General features: G+C 44.8%; 3 protein-coding genes across 5 annotated transcripts in view; 1 reads left to right on the top strand and 2 right to left on the bottom strand.

Moving 5' to 3' along the window:
• Nucleotides 1–381: 381 nt before the first annotated feature.
• On the bottom strand, nt 382–3,547 carry LOC105268206 (protein ST7 homolog). The gene is made up of 2 exons (XM_011307549.1): nt 3,419–3,547; nt 382–2,941 (listed from the first exon to the last, which is right to left on the bottom strand). The coding sequence occupies exon 2, from the start codon at nt 2,917–2,919 to the stop codon at nt 1,369–1,371; it is 1,551 nt and encodes a 516-aa protein (XP_011305851.1). The 5' UTR covers nt 2,920–2,941; nt 3,419–3,547; the 3' UTR covers nt 382–1,368.
• A 74-nt stretch (nt 3,548–3,621) lies between these two features.
• On the bottom strand, nt 3,622–16,735 carry LOC105268201 (uncharacterized). Its single transcript, XM_011307542.1, has 4 exons — nt 16,296–16,735; nt 15,526–15,710; nt 15,238–15,434; nt 3,622–15,124 (listed from the first exon to the last, which is right to left on the bottom strand). Exons 1-4 carry the CDS (start codon nt 16,438–16,440, stop codon nt 5,437–5,439), a joined length of 10,215 nt encoding a protein of 3,404 aa, XP_011305844.1. The 5' UTR covers nt 16,441–16,735; the 3' UTR covers nt 3,622–5,436.
• Nucleotides 16,676–16,983, top strand: part of LOC105268205 (nicotinic acetylcholine receptor alpha4) — a 52,703-nt gene continuing 52,395 nt past the window's right edge. For 2 of the 3 annotated variants that reach the window (XR_892308.1, XM_011307547.1), the window contains exon 1: nt 16,676–16,759. The gene's annotated coding sequence lies outside the window, so the exon portion shown is untranslated. The remainder of the gene's footprint in view (nt 16,760–16,983) is intronic. The other variant, XM_011307548.1, reaches the window with a different exon arrangement.

The raw sequence follows: 16,983 nt of genomic DNA, 5'->3' as shown, positions 1-16,983 counted from the left end.
AATTTTTCAATTTCACTGGATATCTTCTCGATTATTAAATATTCAGTTTTTAAACGATATTCCAATTGATTTGCCATTAACAAAAAAAAAAAATTGGAATTATTTAAATAAAAAAAAAATTAATGTTGGCGGGATCGAACCCCAGCCGTCGGCGTGCCAGCCGAACACGTTACCACTAGGTCAACGCGCTCATTTAAAAATGTAAATTCATTAGTGGTATATATTCAATACATTGAATAATTTTTTTCATTAAAATTCCACAAGATGTGGTTTCCCCCTTCCACACGTTCCACAGTCGGCTAAATTTCAGTTAAACAAATAAAAAAACATGGGGTGAGTGAGGAAAATGGGATTTCAACGCAATGAAAATTGCTTTCTAGCCACATTTATTCCGTAATCATTGTATAATTATGATTATTACATTATAATCTTTACAAGATCTCAAAACTCAGTGAAAAGCACAGAGTTCCTCACTCGTGTGCGCGATAATACATATCAGGAAGAATCAGAGTACATACAAGAGGAAGCAAATATATTAATGAGATAGTCTAGTATTTTGTTTGTTACTCTTTTTTGTACATTCCCACAGATAATTATGCTAAATATTCATCAAAATCTTATCATTATGCGAGAAGAGAAGGAGAGATTCTATAAATTAAAAAAAAAAATCAGTCACATGGAGATAAACGATATGTTACTCCTATTTTTTGAATCGACGAAAGGAAAATGCGTAGAAAACAAATTTTTCTTTCATTCTGAAGAGGAACAAAGGTGTTCCATATTTTTCTGAACCAATTAATTTTTTATCTGGATTTCTAATTAAATGAAAGTTAGTATAAAAATGAGATAATGTCAGATCAATTTCGTCTAAGTACATTAGGATACCCAGGGAATTCCGGGATATTTAATCTGCTTAATTAAATCACCAAGAAATAATTAAGAATCACATCAGTACAAGAGGCGATGAAATCTACCAAAAGCAAATATCCGTTTTGAATACATTTCACAATTTATCGATAACAGAATCATTCATTTCATGAATGATCCCAAGAAAAATTTGCAAAACCGAGGGAATTGCCCCCCTCCCCTGCCCCCTAATCACCCTTTAAAAAAATCATGACTCGTCTGATGTTTAAATCCTATCGAAATTCGTGAAGATTAAAAAAATCTTCTCATCCTTCCACAGATCCCTAAAAGTCTGTTTTAAAAAATTTAATAGAAAAAACTATCATTTCTTTTTTTTTACTCGAACCTCTATAAGAATTCTATTGGTTTTCTGTTGGAATTCTATTATATCTTCTTTTAAATCTTGGCTAGGTCAGTCAGAAGAGTGTGAGATTCAATATCCCGAGGAATTCTCCTGTCCCTCTATATTCTCGACAACTGCTGCAGAAGATTACTGGGTAGTACAGCCTCTAGTTTATCCATAATATAATAAAAAGGTAGACTGAACCACGCAAGAATGATTCTAGCGACAAATCCCATGGTATCCGGATATTGATGAGTCAGGAGTGCCAGGAGTGCCGTGAAAGAGCAGAGGCCAGCAGTAAAAAGAATGAAAAATGGAAGTTCCTTCTTGGGATAAACACTGACATCATGAAAAGCTGGGAGCAATTCCCGATCAGCGCACTCAGTGCAGGTGGGATAAGGATAAAATAGATGGCCCCTCTCCAGGGGATATGGTAGCATTCTGAAAGTGCCCTCCCACGTGCAGTGAAGGAGATTGAGGGCGCCCTCCATTTGCTTCCAGTGTGCAAGATGAAAAAAAGCGTAAGCAATGGCCTCTGAGTCTCCACGTTTCAGCACATGCTCCGGTGGTAAAATCAGGGGTTTCATCTCCAGAAGATACTTGGGCACGTGGGGATTGAACTCGACAGCCCTGTGGATGGCCTCGACTGCTGACATTTCCGCTGTCGTCAGCCCTCTCTTGCTGGCTATATCAGGTGAAAATTTGTCTGCCACGAGTCGGGCTTTCAGCAGAGCTGCTGTGTAGCAGATTGTCGCTGATTTTGGAAGGCTTATGTCGTCGTATTTTGCCAGGACCGCCTGGACGTCGGCGTACGCCTGCATCTCCAGCAGGGCCTCGATTAAATTTTCGTGGATGTTCAGAACGTTCATGATGGGGGGCACCTCCTTCGTCAGATCTCGAAACATCTTCACAGCTTCCTTCAGTTTTCCCAATTTTCTTGCACACATCGCGAGACGACGTCTGATGTAAATAAGAACGTTTGTGTCTCGTCTGTGAATTGCCTCAGCTATCGTACCCTGGTGCTGGGTATTCTGGGACTTGCGGTAGTAATTCTCTGCCACTTTCAGGGCTTGTTTCAGGATCTTCTCTGCCTCCAGGATTGTCGTTGCCTCCTCCTCAGCCAGGAGAATGTACGCTGGTGCACAGTCTGGATTACGCTCCAGGGCACTGTGCGCTGCTTTTATACGAACCCCTGGATTACGTTCACGCCAGGCTGTTTGCATTATCTCGTATTCGGCTTTACCAGTATCTCCCTCGCACGTGAAAAAGGTCTGATGATCCTGGGCGGATAAATTCATGTCGTAATAAGTCAGGGGCTCTTTATTGGTTGCCCAGTAAAACCGCTGGTACTCGGCCCCCCGGAATAGATTCAGGGGATTTCTCCAGACCTTGCACTCGGGGACATTCTGCTGGGATGATGCATTCGTGTTGTTCAAGGGAGTACTTGCTGATTCGGTGGACGTCTCTCCACCCCCTATCCAAGGGGAGATGTGATTCAGGGACACCTGCTCTATGAAGGAGGTGCCGTACTTGCGGAAATACCACCATTCGAAAATTAAAATCAACCCGGAGATCAGAGAGGAAGTGCCAGTCAGGGCGACGTAGAATTTTGGGGTCAGGGTGCTCAGGAACATCGTCGAGTCCCACATGCTGGTGAAGAGAAGTGCCATTTAGAGATGTTTCTCCTGAATTCTGAAATTTTATTTTTATTTTATAATTAGCCTTTTATTTATCCAATTTGCAATTTTTTTAAATGAACTTGTTGTTGTCTTTAATGATAATTTTGATCTTTTATCACTTGTCTTTTATCTGTTCTTTCGTTTATTCAATTTCCCTTTAGGTTGTTGCTCTCAAATAACGCTTTATTGTTTAATACTTCATGATCATTCATTTTGTAAACAATAACAAAAATCGCGATGAATGTGCGAATCATGTGGGCATAATATGACGTAATAAATCCACGAATTAATTCTCGTGCTCATTGATTAATTTTAAATAATTAAATAGAACGAAAAACCTGTTTCATTGTTAATGTTGTTGTGTTTTCGCGAGGGATTAAGTTCCTTTGAAGGTTAGAATACCTTCAGAAGAGATTTGAACGCTCCAAATGACAGGATAAAATCCTTTTCTCGATGGATAATTAATCCCTAAAATAATTAAAATACTCACGTATTTTTTTTTATCCCAACAGAAGGGTTCTGGCCTCTGCCAACCCCATGGAATTCAATTGTGAAAACGAAACAGGAGCTTTCAGGATTTTTCATCAACTGCCCATTTTCTACACATGCGCAATCATCCGGTGGATTTAAAAATTCAAATACCAGTTGTGATTTTTTTTCGGTGATTGAGGACAGGAAACAATACGACAATAATTAATATATACTGAATGTTTTTTTTATTACAAAACGTCTGTAATTAGGCTACAACATGTAATATAATAGCGTTTGGTCTAGACCCATTATTGAAATGAAAAAGCTTCAACTGCACCATATAGCCCCATATTTTTCAACCACATAAACCCGATAAATCTGCGCCCCAGTGTCTCAAAAGGCAATTGCGTTCGTCATTCGGTATAAAAGATCCATTGCCCATTCTTTAAACAAATAAACTCCCCTGGAAGAATAATTTTTCTGAAAATAATCAAGACAATCATCCCTGGAGCGCACATTCAGAAGAGCCAGATAATGAATTCAAGGAAGAAAAATACAGATTGTACACTGATTTCGTCTACAACGATAAAGACATCCTATCGTGGATAAAAATCATAAAATTATCCCATTAAATCATGATTACAGTCGAATATATATATCTCTATTTCTCGATAATTTGTGTTCACTTGAAAAATCGAATAGTGAATAATTTCTCTGCAAGAACAAAAAGAAAAATAAAGGAAGAAAATATTCATAGAAAACTATCCCAAGCTGCTAAATCTAAGATAATGTAATATCTTTTTTTTTTTTCATCGATAATTTCTATTTATATTAGGTATATGCATGTACGTTCTTTATAACTAAAACAGATATATGATTTTGCTGGGCAGAACCATTTATCGGCTTTCCATTTGTCCGAGGGGAAATCAATGTGTTCATCGATCATTTATTTCATTTAGTATCGAAGGGGCAAAACTTTCAGTCATTTTTAAACTCTAGTTACGAGATCATTATTAATTTAATAATAACCAATCATTCGTTACATTATCGTCTACTCTTTAAATATCTCTGTCACCGCCATGAATGTTTTGCACTTTCAATTTATGATTTCAGTCATCAGCTTCCCCCCAGAATTTTCATACTATATATTTTTTATCCATGTTTCATGTAGAATAATTATCCAAGTAAAATTCTGTAAAATACAATATACTCCTAATATAAATTCTTAATCTTTTGTTGTTTTTTTTCTTTATAAATAGTTATAGTAGTAGTCTTCACACCATTTTTTGTTAATCATCGATAATCAGATGCCGTTATTTCATTATTTTTTTTTTGTTTGTAATTTCGTTAGTTTAAATATTACATTTGTGCCCTTTTGCACTAACTTGTGGTTCGTCTCATAATCCCCCGTTTTTGTTTATGACTGTTTATATAATACATGTAATATAGAATCTAAAGGAATCACTCGTATGTACATATATACAGATTATACGCATGACCGATTTCTTATCAATCGTTCAGGAAATAATCGATCGTTCAAAAATCATTTTACTCGGCATCTCCTACCCACATTATTCACGTCATAATTCATTTAATATCTCGGTCTGTTTTATTGCTTTGCCCATAGTCAAGTCGCAATTATAATCGACAGATTATTTGAAATATTTTATCTCTCGTTATGAATAAATTTCGGTGGAAACAGGTACTTGGCCAACCCAACTCTCAACGATAGCAGATAATTGAAAAATGGCACTTACCAAAAATCACATGAAAATATCGTGATCAGGTGGAGGGGATGAAGGGCGACTCAAAATTTTACCTCTGGAATCAACGAAAAATCGATGGATTCCAGATGAAAAATGTATTAAAACAGTAAAAAGAAAAAAAGATCATTCTACCCCTTTCAAAGTGACTCCAAAGAACCTTCAACCCTTAATTTACCCCGAGATTTTCGTCTCACCATCTCCTCCTCCACCAGAAAACCCCTCGCTATCAAGAGTTCCTTAATCCTCAACGTTGGCCAAGAATTCACTCATGCTACGAATCAAGATCATCCTCTCGTTGACTGCTGAAGTAAGAAACTAGGCCCCCAAACTCCCCACTCCCCTCCTCATCGTACTTTCCATGTGGTCCATGTGGCCCATGTGCTGGTCCCTCACCAGGTGGATGACTCGTTGAATGACTCGTTGGATGACTTGCCTGACTGCTCTGTCCAGCAGCAGGTGGTGGTGGTACAACAGGTGGTGCAGGTGGATTCTCAGACTGGCCAGAAAAATGTTCACTGGGATAAGGTGATCCCTGATAAGCAGCATCATCACTGGACATCGGTGGTGGTGGATAAGCTCCATAATGATAATTTGGTGGTGGTTGTGGATGATAAGGTGAAAAATTTCCAGGTCTATTAGGTGGTGGTGATGGCTGCTGTATCGAGTGATTACCGGATGCTGTTGTAAAAGGTGGAATTGGATGCCTAGCAATTTGTGGATCGCCAAATCTCAGTGGTCCACCTCTGACATATGGTGGAGGTGGTGGTGTGGGTCCTCCTTTGGCAAGAGGACTGCCAGCAGCTGGTGGAATCATGGCAGGTCCTGATGCCAGAGGTGAGCTCCTGTCTCTGCTGGTTATAGAAATTGGTCCACCACCAGAGGGTGATGGATCCATGGGATGATGTGGTGTATGATAAAGCTGAGATGGCCCTGGTACTCTCATCCTCATCGGCGGTGCTCCAGATCGAACGGCAAAATGAACTGGCAGTCCTGGTCCCCCGGGTCTCGAATTATAGGGTGAGGGAATTCTCCCTCTCGATGGGAGATCGTAACCCCCCCTGGGTCCCATCATGGGATTTGCAACTCCAAAATATTTCTGTCCCATTGCAGCAGCTGCGGCTGTGAATGATTGTGGAGCACTTGAGGCTATTGGCTGTGCCTGGAGCATTCTCGTTATCACGGAAGACTGTTGACTAGGCAATTGTGGATAAATCTGGGACTGAGTAACTGGTGTTGGTGGTATCAGTGGTGGTGTTGATGGCGCAGAACCCGATGTCGATGATCCAGGAGTTGGAAGGGGATTCGGCAGATCGTCAGGTCGTAGATCAGTATCAATTCCAGCTGCTTTTGCAGCTGCTTCAGCGCGTGCTGCCTCCATAGCGAGAGTCTTCTTCCCCTTTCCCCTGCCTCTGCGTTTCGGTTTCATTGGGGAGCCGTCTGGATTTAACAGCTGCCCATCAGGACCAGTTATCAAATGAGGGAGCAAGTGCTCCTGGTGCCGCTCCATCTCAGGAATCATCTGTGGAAGATTCATCGGGCTGACAGCGGGTGGAGGGACAGGAGGAGGTGCTGATCCTCCTGGAATTGATCCCCCAGTTCCTCCAAGAGGTACTCCAACTCCTACAACTCCTACACCTCCTACAACTCCACCAACTACCGAAGGTACTGGCAGAACAGCTAGAGCTGGATCTGCACCCCGTCTAATCTGCTCAGCCAGAATTTCCGCTTTACTCCGTCTTCCTCGTTTCTTCTTCTTCGGTGCCTCACCATCCGCCCCCTCCGGAGCATTAGGATCTCTCTGCTGCTCAGCAGCTAAAATCTCCAGTGCCTTCTGCCTCGCCTTCTCCAATTTTTTCGCCTCTCTTTCCTCTTTTTTCTTGTTCTTCGCTATTTCAATAGCCGCGAGCTCCAGCTGCCTACGCCCGTACTCCTCGTCCTCCATCATCATCTGGGCTAATTGCTCATCATTAAGATCCCCGAGCTCCTCCGGGGCTAAACTCGCCAGTGATCCCTCCACTTCCCCGAGAGATCCCTCCAAGGGAATACCACCCCCAGGTGATTTCGATAGACGTGGTTTATTTTTACTTCCAGGCTTTGGCCCTGGCTTTTTCCTCTGCTTCGGCTCTCCATTATCCACTTTTCTCCCTGGACTCTTCTTTCCTCTCCTGTTCTTCGGTGATTTGTGTTTGCCTCCTGTTCCCTTCTGGGGTGAATACTCATCAGCAGAATCCGAATCCTTATCGTTATCGTCCTTGTGCTCCTCTCCATCATTCATCAGGAACTCGTCCTCACTGTCCTCAGTCTTCCTCAGGGCTTTCTTGAGTTCCTCCTCGCTGTCAGACATTATCGTATCGACTTGATAATTTATCTTTCTCCCCCTCGTTCTCCTCCCCAGGGGCTCGTCCTCTTCCTGTGGTCTGTCCTCAGGTAATCCTCCATAAATAATTTTCCTCCTGATGGTCTTCTCCTTCTTCTTCTTCTCCCTCTTTTTCTCAAGCTCCGGGGCCTCCAGTACGAGCTCCGGTGGCTGCTCCTGTGGTAAATTCCTCTCTAGTGGCTGGGGCTCATCCTCAGGTACTCCAGGAGTTGTCCTCTCGGAGTCATCCTCCAAGGGGATTTCCTTCTGCTCCTGGAGGATCGGTGGTGTCTCCTCGGGAGCACCTGCAACCTCTGCCTCTACCGGTATTTCCTCCTTCTCCACAGGCACCTCCAGCTCTGGTGGACGCTCAGCCACAGCCACAGGCGCAGCCACAACTGGTTCCTCCATCTCTCCCTCCTCCTTTGGCGATTCCTCGTTATCACTTCCATTATCAGAATCCATTTGCACAATTCTTCTCCTCTTCTTCTTCTTCTTTCCCTTTGGCTTGGGAATAGCTCGAGTTCTCGGCAAAGAACTCGTCTTTCCCCTTTTCTTTCTAGACCTCCAGGAGTTGTCACTCTCCTCGCTTTCACTTTCCTCATCCCAAATCGATCTTGATTTCTTCCTCTTGGGTTTATCCGAATCATCACTATCGTCATTAATAAAATCTTCGTCATACCTCTGCCTCCTGGCCGCTCTGGTAGATCTCCTCACAGGTCTAGTGTCACGTTTACCTTTTCTCCTGGTGTCAGTGTAGCTGTCATCCGAGGAGATCATCTGGTCCTCATAATCCTCTTCGTAATCACTGGACGTCCCCTTGAAGTCCTCATCCGACTCAGGATCATCCTCACTGCTGATGTCAAGACTGTTGAGCTTTCTATGTTTTTTCTTACCCAGAGATTTCCTCAGCACTATTTTCTTCTTCTCCTCCTCGTCGTCATCGTCATCGTCTTTTTCGAATTCCTTATCGCTGTCTCTCTCGGACTTCTCCTCCTCGGGTTCCTCTGGCTTCTGGAAGGTATCAGGTGCCTCCTCCTTCTCAGCATTCACAATCGTCGAGATGTCCTTACCTCTGCCCTGATTACCTGCACCCTGGACTGCCTCAACCTCGTCCTGAATTGCTGCATTGATCATATCGTCGTACTCATTAAATTTGTAAGAGGTATTGGCACACCTTCTCTCTCTCAACTGATAAACCGGCTCGCTTTCCTCGCTGCTGCTCTCAGACGTGGAAGTGCCACTCGCTGAGGATGAGGATGATGAGGAGCCAGAGTCTGATCTAACGTCAGAGCCAGAGTCCTCTCTGCTGACCTCAGAGTCACTCCGTGCAAGCTCTTTCATCATTGCTCTTCTAATGACTTCATTCGTCGGTAGTACATTATCAAGACTGATCCCCACGTATGCCAGCCTCTTTTTCCTGAGGACCTCGTTCTCGTGCTTCTTAACGCTCTGGTCGTAAGTCTTGAGGCTCTCCCTCAATTTATTTATGAGAAGGGTGTGCTGACAGGGTGGACAAAACCAGTCACCCTCGGGGATGAGCATCAGCGCTGGACGTAGACAGCTGCAGTGCCAGCCCTTGTCGCAGGTGTCGCACAATAAAATCCACTCAGGATGATCTGCCTTTCCACATTTTTGACAGGCGTACTCATCGGCTTCCTCAGGGCCTTCCTCTGATTTCTGAGCTGTTCTGGCGCGTCTCAGGGGCTCTGACTCAGCGTCTTTCTCCAGATCACTCTCTGGAGAAAATTCGTGGTCACTCTTAAAGAGAAGGGAATCCTCGGACTCTGTCTCCTCCTCCTCCTCCTCCTCCTCTTCATGATCCTCAGTATCTGAGGAAGAACCTGATGAGCTCTGCCAGGGTTTCGCCTCATTGAACCTCATCATCGCTTCTTTTTTCTTTCGTTTCTTTCTTTTCTTCTTCGATTTATCCTTGTCCTTGTCCTTATCCTTCAGGAACCTGTCGACCTCACGAATTCTCACCTCCTCATCAGAGTCCTTGTCCTTCTTTCGTTTCTTCTTGTTTTTATCTGACTCTTTATCCTTTTTTGATTTCATGTTCTCGAGGGTTTCCTCTTCAATTCTCCGGCGATCTGCCTCCTCTTTGATTTTGATCTGTGCAATTCTACGAGATTGTCGAACTGGTGCCTCCCCAGGATTCTGCTGAGGGTCAGCCTCCACGATGTCAATCCCAATCTCCAGTCCCAGCACCATTTTTCGTTTCTTTCGTTTCTTCTGGATGGGAGTTGTTTCCTCTTTCTTCGGTGTGTCTAGAGATTCCCCAGGTGTTTCACTGGGATCTTTCTTCGGTGGTCGAGCCTTTCCCCTGAAACCCTTTCGCTTTCTCCCTTTTTTACCCTTGGGCTTGACATCAGCATCCTCAGCCTTTCGATTCACTTCCTTCAGAACCTCAGACAGTGGCTGACACTCATCGTCAGATGACAGATCCCCTCGACTGGCCTCCACTGATTTTCTGAGATTAATATCTGGACTTCTTTTTCCCCTGAGTTTTATCCTCTTGCCCCCTGCGTCGTCGGTTTCTTCGGGGAGTCCGTCCTCGGGGTTGGATTCTTGAGCAGAATTTCTCCGTTTTCTCGAGGGCTTCTGCAGGGGCTGAGGGGTCTGAAGGACCTGGGGCTCAGTAGAATCCAATTTCCAGTTGTCGTACTGCAGTTCAGAGACTTCCTTCACTTTTATTACCCCCACCTTCGAGGACTCCACCTCAGATTTCGACAACTCCTCCAAGGGCTCAACGTTGTTCAATTGAGGCTCGTAGATACACTCATTATCGATTCCCATGGAGTCCTCGGAGTCATCAGACATCTTCAAGGGGTTGTTTATTTCCTGGGGTTTGCATTCCTCCAGAACTTCTGGCTTCTGCTCTAAATTATTAGGGATCTCGGTCTTGATGTCCGATGGCCTCTCGACGTCGTTCACGTCCTTGAAATCCTCTTTACTGGATTTTATCGGGGGCAGGTCCTCCGGGTCTTGCTCCAGGTGTAGACGCTTGCTCGCCTCCTTCTTCACGTCTGACTTATCTTGAGAAACATTCAGAATTATCTGGGGCTTCAGTTCCTCGAATATCGGCTTTGGCGATGTCTTCAAGGTCTCCAGGATATTTCTTTCTGGTTTTAACTCTTGGAGGGAGTTGTGTTCCACCTGGAGGAGCTCTAAGGGCTTCTGGAGGGTCTCATTTTTTGTGGATAGTTCGGTCTCGGTTCGAGGACGCTTTGACAGCTGACGAATTGGAGATGTTTCCTCGTCTGACTCCAGCTCCTTCCTCTGGTGATCGTTCATCGTTATCACACGGGACTCAAAGATCTGCTCCTGAAGCACTGGGGACTCATCAATTTTTTCTTGAATTTTTACTTCGGATTCTCGTGGAATTTCAGATTTTTCAGGGATTTCTGGTGATAATTCAGGAGCTGGGGATGATTCCGACTTCTCGGCTTCGAGTTCAGGAGGGGTGGATGCCTCTGGAGATTTTTCCTCCGGGTCCTGGAGTTTTGAGGAGACTTCAGGCTCCATTTCCTGGAGAACTGGTGGATTTTCCGGTGGATTTACTGCTGGTTCTTCCTCTGGGAGTGAAGGGGGAGGTTCGTTCGTCGGTTCTGTCACCTCCTGGGGGGTTTCCATATCCTCAGGACTTGAGGACGACATTTTCTCCTCAATCTGAAGCTCTGGGGGCTCCTCATCGTCGTCGTCGTCGTCCTGGTTGAGGGTTGCAGCGATCTTCTCGATGTCTTGATTATCGATCTCTATTGGGGTTTCGGGTTTCGATGAGTCGAACATGTCTGGCGAGTCGAAGGGCTTTTCATCCAAGGGAATTTCTTCAGGAGAAAAAACTGGTCGTTCCGTCTGATTTTCAGGCGTTTCTCTGGCTAGATTGGCCGAGAGATCAACAGGTGTAGGATTTGCAATTATTTCTGGCTGTTGCGGCTCTTCAGGATGTGTCTGAACCTCAGGAACGGGTTCCACAAGTTCCGGTGTTGTTTCAACAGGTCCTGGAACTTCTGGAGGAACTTCTGGAGTAAATTCCACCTCTGGAGGCGTTTCTGAACTCGACTGGATGGATTTCAGCTCTTCAGGGGGTTCTTCTGGTACTCTGGGAGGCGATTCCACATCAGGAACGTCAGGAACTGCTTCTTGAATTTCACAGGGGAATTGTGACACCTCGGGGAGGACCTCTGGGTCTTGGGGGACGGATTGAATGTCTGGAAGAACAGGTGGAACTTCTGAGACTGACGGAAATTCCTCCAGAACGTTTTGAGTCACTTCCGGAGTCGTTTCTGGCTCCTCAGATTCTGGAGGAGTCACGTCGAAGACGTCGTCACTTCCGATTAGATTAGAGTCATCACTTCCGTAATTAGCAACGAGCGATGCTTGAGAGAGCAATGAGGGTTTTGTTCTTAATTGAGTGTCAGGTGCCGCGAGCGGAGACTCCAGTGGAACATCTTCTGGAGCAGAAATTGCTAGGTCTTGGGGGGTGGTTGGACTTTCTGGAGATTCTGGTGACCTTTCTGGAGGTTTCGAGACTGTTTCCAAGGGAATTTCCTCGGGTACTTCGACAGGATCCTCTTCGGAAGTGGATGAAACAGCCTCTGAAGGCTTTTCTTCTGAAATTTCAGGCTCTGGATTCTGTGGAGACTCGTCCTGAGGCTTTTCTGAGAGCTCCTGCGAAATTTCTTCAACAATTTCAGGATTTTGTTCGATTTTAGAGATATCCTCGAGTTTATGAACCTGAGGCTCGATATTTTCACGTTCTGGTGAATACTCTTCAAGGACTAGTGGATTATCTTTAATTTCTGGAGAAATTTCCTCAGTTTTTTTCGCTTCAACATCATCCCTCTCAGTTCTAGAAGAATTTTTTTCAATATCTGGAATTTCCTCATTCTCCGCTGCCGTCTCCTCAGGTTCTTTGCTCATTGAACAAAATTCATCAACTACTTCTGATTCCTCTATCTCAGGCTGCGCCTCCCCTGACGTTTCAGTCTTGGGGTCAATTTCATCAATAGTCGAGTTAATTTTCTCCCCCTTGACCTTGGAATCAGTTTCAATGCTTTCTAATGCCTCGTCGAGCTCCCTCTCTTCCTCTTTAGTAGGAGAAATATCCTCTTGAGAGGGTAGAAGGTCGTCACTCACATCACCAAACCTGTCAGCTGCAACTCCCTCTTTAAATCCCGACCCCTCGATTTTCTCTGGATTCCCACATTTTCCTTCGTCACTGATTTCTTTCGTCGACTCATTGGAATCCGATTCTCTGTCATCGATAACCATCGCCTCATTGGAGTCCTGATCCAGTGAGACACTCCTGTTGTCATCGGCATCAGTATTTTTCGCCTCCGAAGTCTCAGCAAGTGCAATATTAATCCTCTCAGGTGATTTGAGAGCATTTCCATCAACAATTGGAGCTGGTGCAACAGTTGCCGCCCCTCCTGGGCTCAACTCCTCCTCGTCATTCGAATTTATGATAGGCCCAGAGGACTCCGGAAGCATCGATTCCGCTTCAGTAGAGTCCACCTCATCATCCTTGTCCTCTGGAGTGATAAAATCTCCAGTCGTCGTGGACGTCGTCTGAGGCTCTTCTGCTGTCCCAGTGGATTTATCATCATCATAAACTGTGGAAACAACTTCAGAGGACTCGGGATCGGTGGATTCAACTCTAGACCCTGAGGAATTCGTCACCAAGTCGTCACTAGATTTAATAACAAGTGAGGACTCTGGATTATCTGATATCGAGGGCTCAGGATTCTCTGAACTGACGATTAACTCTTTAATTTCTGAGCTCTCTGGAGAAGCCGATGTTCCCCCACTTTCTTCACCCTCAGGATCACACCCTCTCACCTCTGACCTAGATACAATTCCAGTGACATCATCCCCTGGACATTTAGTCGCCGCCTCTGAAGTATACGACACACAATTCGGCCCAAAAAAAAACCTAGGGGCATCATCATCATCAGCAACACTTGCCTCTCCAGTTGTAGGTTCAGAAATCCTCGACGAAGAAATAGAATTCTGATTAGTCGTGCTGGATATGTCGCCCTCCCTGATGGATGTGCTATTGAGATCATTTCCAGAGAAAACTGATATGTTATCCTCGACGATGCTGCTGTCACACTCTCGTTTCTCCTCAGTCTCCCTGACGTCCCACCTGGAGAGTCTCTTGGAGGTGCTGCCAGGGGATTTAGTGAATACCTGAACCCCCAAGGTTGGCTTGAATTTGACCTTGGATGATGCTGACGACCCCTGGCAATTGCCCTCGTCACAGTCATTCACCAGTGATTTAATTCCCACTTCCTCGTGCTTCTTAACATCACCGCAATTGTCTTTTGATTCATTGCTCTCTTTATTGTCACTAGAGGTTTCATCACCGGGGTTTCCAGTGTCACAATCAACACCATTTCCTTCCCCCTGGAAGAAAAAAGTCTCCTCGATGGCCTCTCCGACCTCGTCATCCTGTGGAGGTCTTCCAGCTTCGCACTCACTCCCAGAGCCCTCACCCTGAACCATCATCAAGGGTTCCTCAATGGCAGCCCCAACCTCTTCTCTCCTCCCCTTTCTGGGTATCAAATCACCCCTCAATCGTTTCACCATCTCCTGGGGATCTGATGCCCTCTGCTCCTCATCGTGACCCCTCTTCATCCTCATCGATGACAATTTACTGGGATCAGGTAGAATTGAATAATTAGGAAGCCTGTGCTCTTCCTTGGGCCTACCAGGATTGTGATAACTCTCGTAACCAGTGAACACCGGTCTCTTGCTCAAATCCATCATCGTGGCCCTGAGGATGGGCCTGTCGTAGCTCTCCTTGGATTTTCTGGTGGATAGATCGATCTCTCGGGCTTGAAAGTCATTTCTAAAGGATGATTTACTCAAATCCATGCCTGAGAAGTCAACTGGACGATCATTCGAGGACTCCCATCCTCTCGGCGACGTTGACAGGTCCATTCCCCTCGCCCTGAAGTCCTGGGGCTCGTCTCCATTGGTCATTGATATGCCTGAGGTTCTTGCCAGGTTCTCAGCGATTTTTTCGAGCTTCGAAGCCCCTGGTTTTTCTAATTGCAGACGAGAGAGAGTGCAGGGGACCTTCGGGGGCTTTTGCAGCTCCTGGTGGAGCTTTCTGGGGTGCAATGGCTCTAGCCTATCATTCAGCAGGGGTTTCTGCTCTTGGGGATGATGAGGTTTTGGGGGAGATGTCGTTATCACTGGGGTTTCAATGGATTTCAGGATTGTTTTGACCTCTGGGGCCTTTGGAGATGGAATTGACGGTTTTTGAATGGGATTAGGAGACAGAGGTGGCTTTTTAGGAGGGGGAGGGACGTCTGAGTCCTGGGAGTCCTCTTGGCTGAGATTCGAGGAGTCTCGGGTCAGCTCTGATGCCTCTGAGGACTCCTCTGACTCTTGGAGATTTTCGGGCGGTGGCTGGAGGGCTGGGGATGTGGAATCGTTCTCTGGGGAGTCTAGAGATGGGGAGGTCACCTGGCCTGTGTCGGTGATCGGCTTCTCTGAGATCTCAAGGCTGTTGCTGTCCTCATTTATGGGAACTGGAGCTGCTTCACCGTCCGCTAGCGTCGAAATGAGGTTCATCAAACCCTTACGATCCCTGGGAAAAGATTAGCCACATGAACTTTTTAGAGATGGCTTTTTTTATCCCCACATCAAGTCTCTACTTGAATTAATTGTTATTTATCGCAATTATAAAATTTATCTACTCACTTGGCAACTAACTCCCAACTCTCCTCATCCAGATCCTCTCTGTAAACTCTCATATTGCAGCCATCGTCCAGCTGGAACCAATAGGATTGACCAGTCTTATCACGTCCAAGTGGCTCCAGTCGCAGTTCATTGGCAGATAATTTATTTATTTCATTTTTGAATCTTTGATTTAAGTCAAATTGTGACTCCAAAAGCACCTGATAAATATTTACAAAATAATCGTCAGTTCATCAAATTAAAAATTTCTCCCTGAAAATTAATTAATTACTAAGCAGCACTTTGTTTTACCTTCAGTAATCGAACTTTAACAGCAGTACGGACTTTTTTATATCCGAATCTCTCCACTTCCCAGCCATCCTGATTCGAATACGTATGACAAAATTTAACAAGCGCTTTCTCCCATTTTTCAGCTGATACACTCTTTCGAGTTTTCCGTAAAAGTTTGATGTGTAGATCTATCAGTGGTTGGGGCACTAGGAACAGGAATTATGAATTGAAATTGACATTTTTCTCAATCCGAAAATTCTCAACAATTTCAGCTTCTCGAATAAACAAAATTACAAAGAAATAACACCTAAATTTAAAAAAATCGATAACTCAAAACTCCAAAATCAAAAACAACCCCCATCCTCCCCCCCACCCTCAAACAATACCAAAAGCCCCACCCCCTGAAACTCTCACCAAGGTCGAAAAACCCCTGAAAACCCCATCATCCCCGAAAAATAGTAAGCCCAAGAATTTCCAACTCCATAACTGTCACTCCATCATGTCAACACCCCCCTCCCCCTGCCGCCCCTTAAACCCCCCACCCACAGAAACAGTGGAAGAAGCTGAAAAGTCGGTTGGAGGTAAAAATTTCCATATGAATTCCCCGCGGCACAAGTGAAACAATGAAAAATGTGTAAATATAAAAATTGGGAAGAAAACAGAAGAGAAAAAGGGAGGGAATTTGTGAATGTCGTGTGTTGGCGCGCAGAGGCTCTCGCGCCCTCACTAGCCTCACAATATCCCACGAATAAATGAAAAAAATAGTTGTTAAAGTGAGAGTATTAACTCACCATCGTGATTATCCTCGAGCATGGACTGTAATTTGGCAATGTCGGGATAACTGATGCCACAGGATTTACCAAAAAACTCGAGAAACGAGCAGATTACAGCAAAATTTGGGTCACTAACGCAGGAGGCTTCGTTATCGGACGCCATTTTTCCTGCCGCCTCTTTGGTTCACACACACGTAATTATTCACATACACACATGTAATTTATTCAGAGGGGGTATTTGGGAGGGAGAGTGGAGGAAAGTGAGGGGAGAGATTGGGGTATTCTCTCATGACTTTTTGATGATTTTGTTGGGCACTCGCGGGTAATGTTTTATATTTTTTATTATTTTTATTTTTTAGGTGGGGGAGAATTTATGAGGAACGCCAAACACCGGCGGACGCCTTCACTGGGGTGACCAGGGACCCCACATTCAGGGGCCTGGGGTGGCACTCACAACAATACCAGGAATTTTCAATCACTTGGTACGTTTATCACTGGTTTTTATCGTTGTCCTGAGATTTTTTTCTTGATGGGAATTAGGGGGGCAAAATGCCCACGGCTCGGAAAAAATTTGACCGATTTTGGGACTGTTTCTTTCGGGGAGAATTATCACCACTTTGGGGTTATTTTTCGCCTGCACTGGGGCAACCCCGGGGTGCACTCTACTCGTTGATTATTTTCACACTTTTGGCGGTGATTTTTTTAG

The sequence above is a fragment of the Fopius arisanus genome, unplaced genomic scaffold (assembly GCF_000806365.1).
Source record: "Fopius arisanus strain USDA-PBARC FA_bdor unplaced genomic scaffold, ASM80636v1 scaffold00055, whole genome shotgun sequence".
In the NCBI taxonomy this organism is placed as follows: domain Eukaryota; kingdom Metazoa; phylum Arthropoda; class Insecta; order Hymenoptera; family Braconidae; genus Fopius; species Fopius arisanus.
The sequence above is the reverse complement of the archived record's forward strand: the minus strand, read 5'-3'. Positions and strand labels throughout refer to the sequence as shown.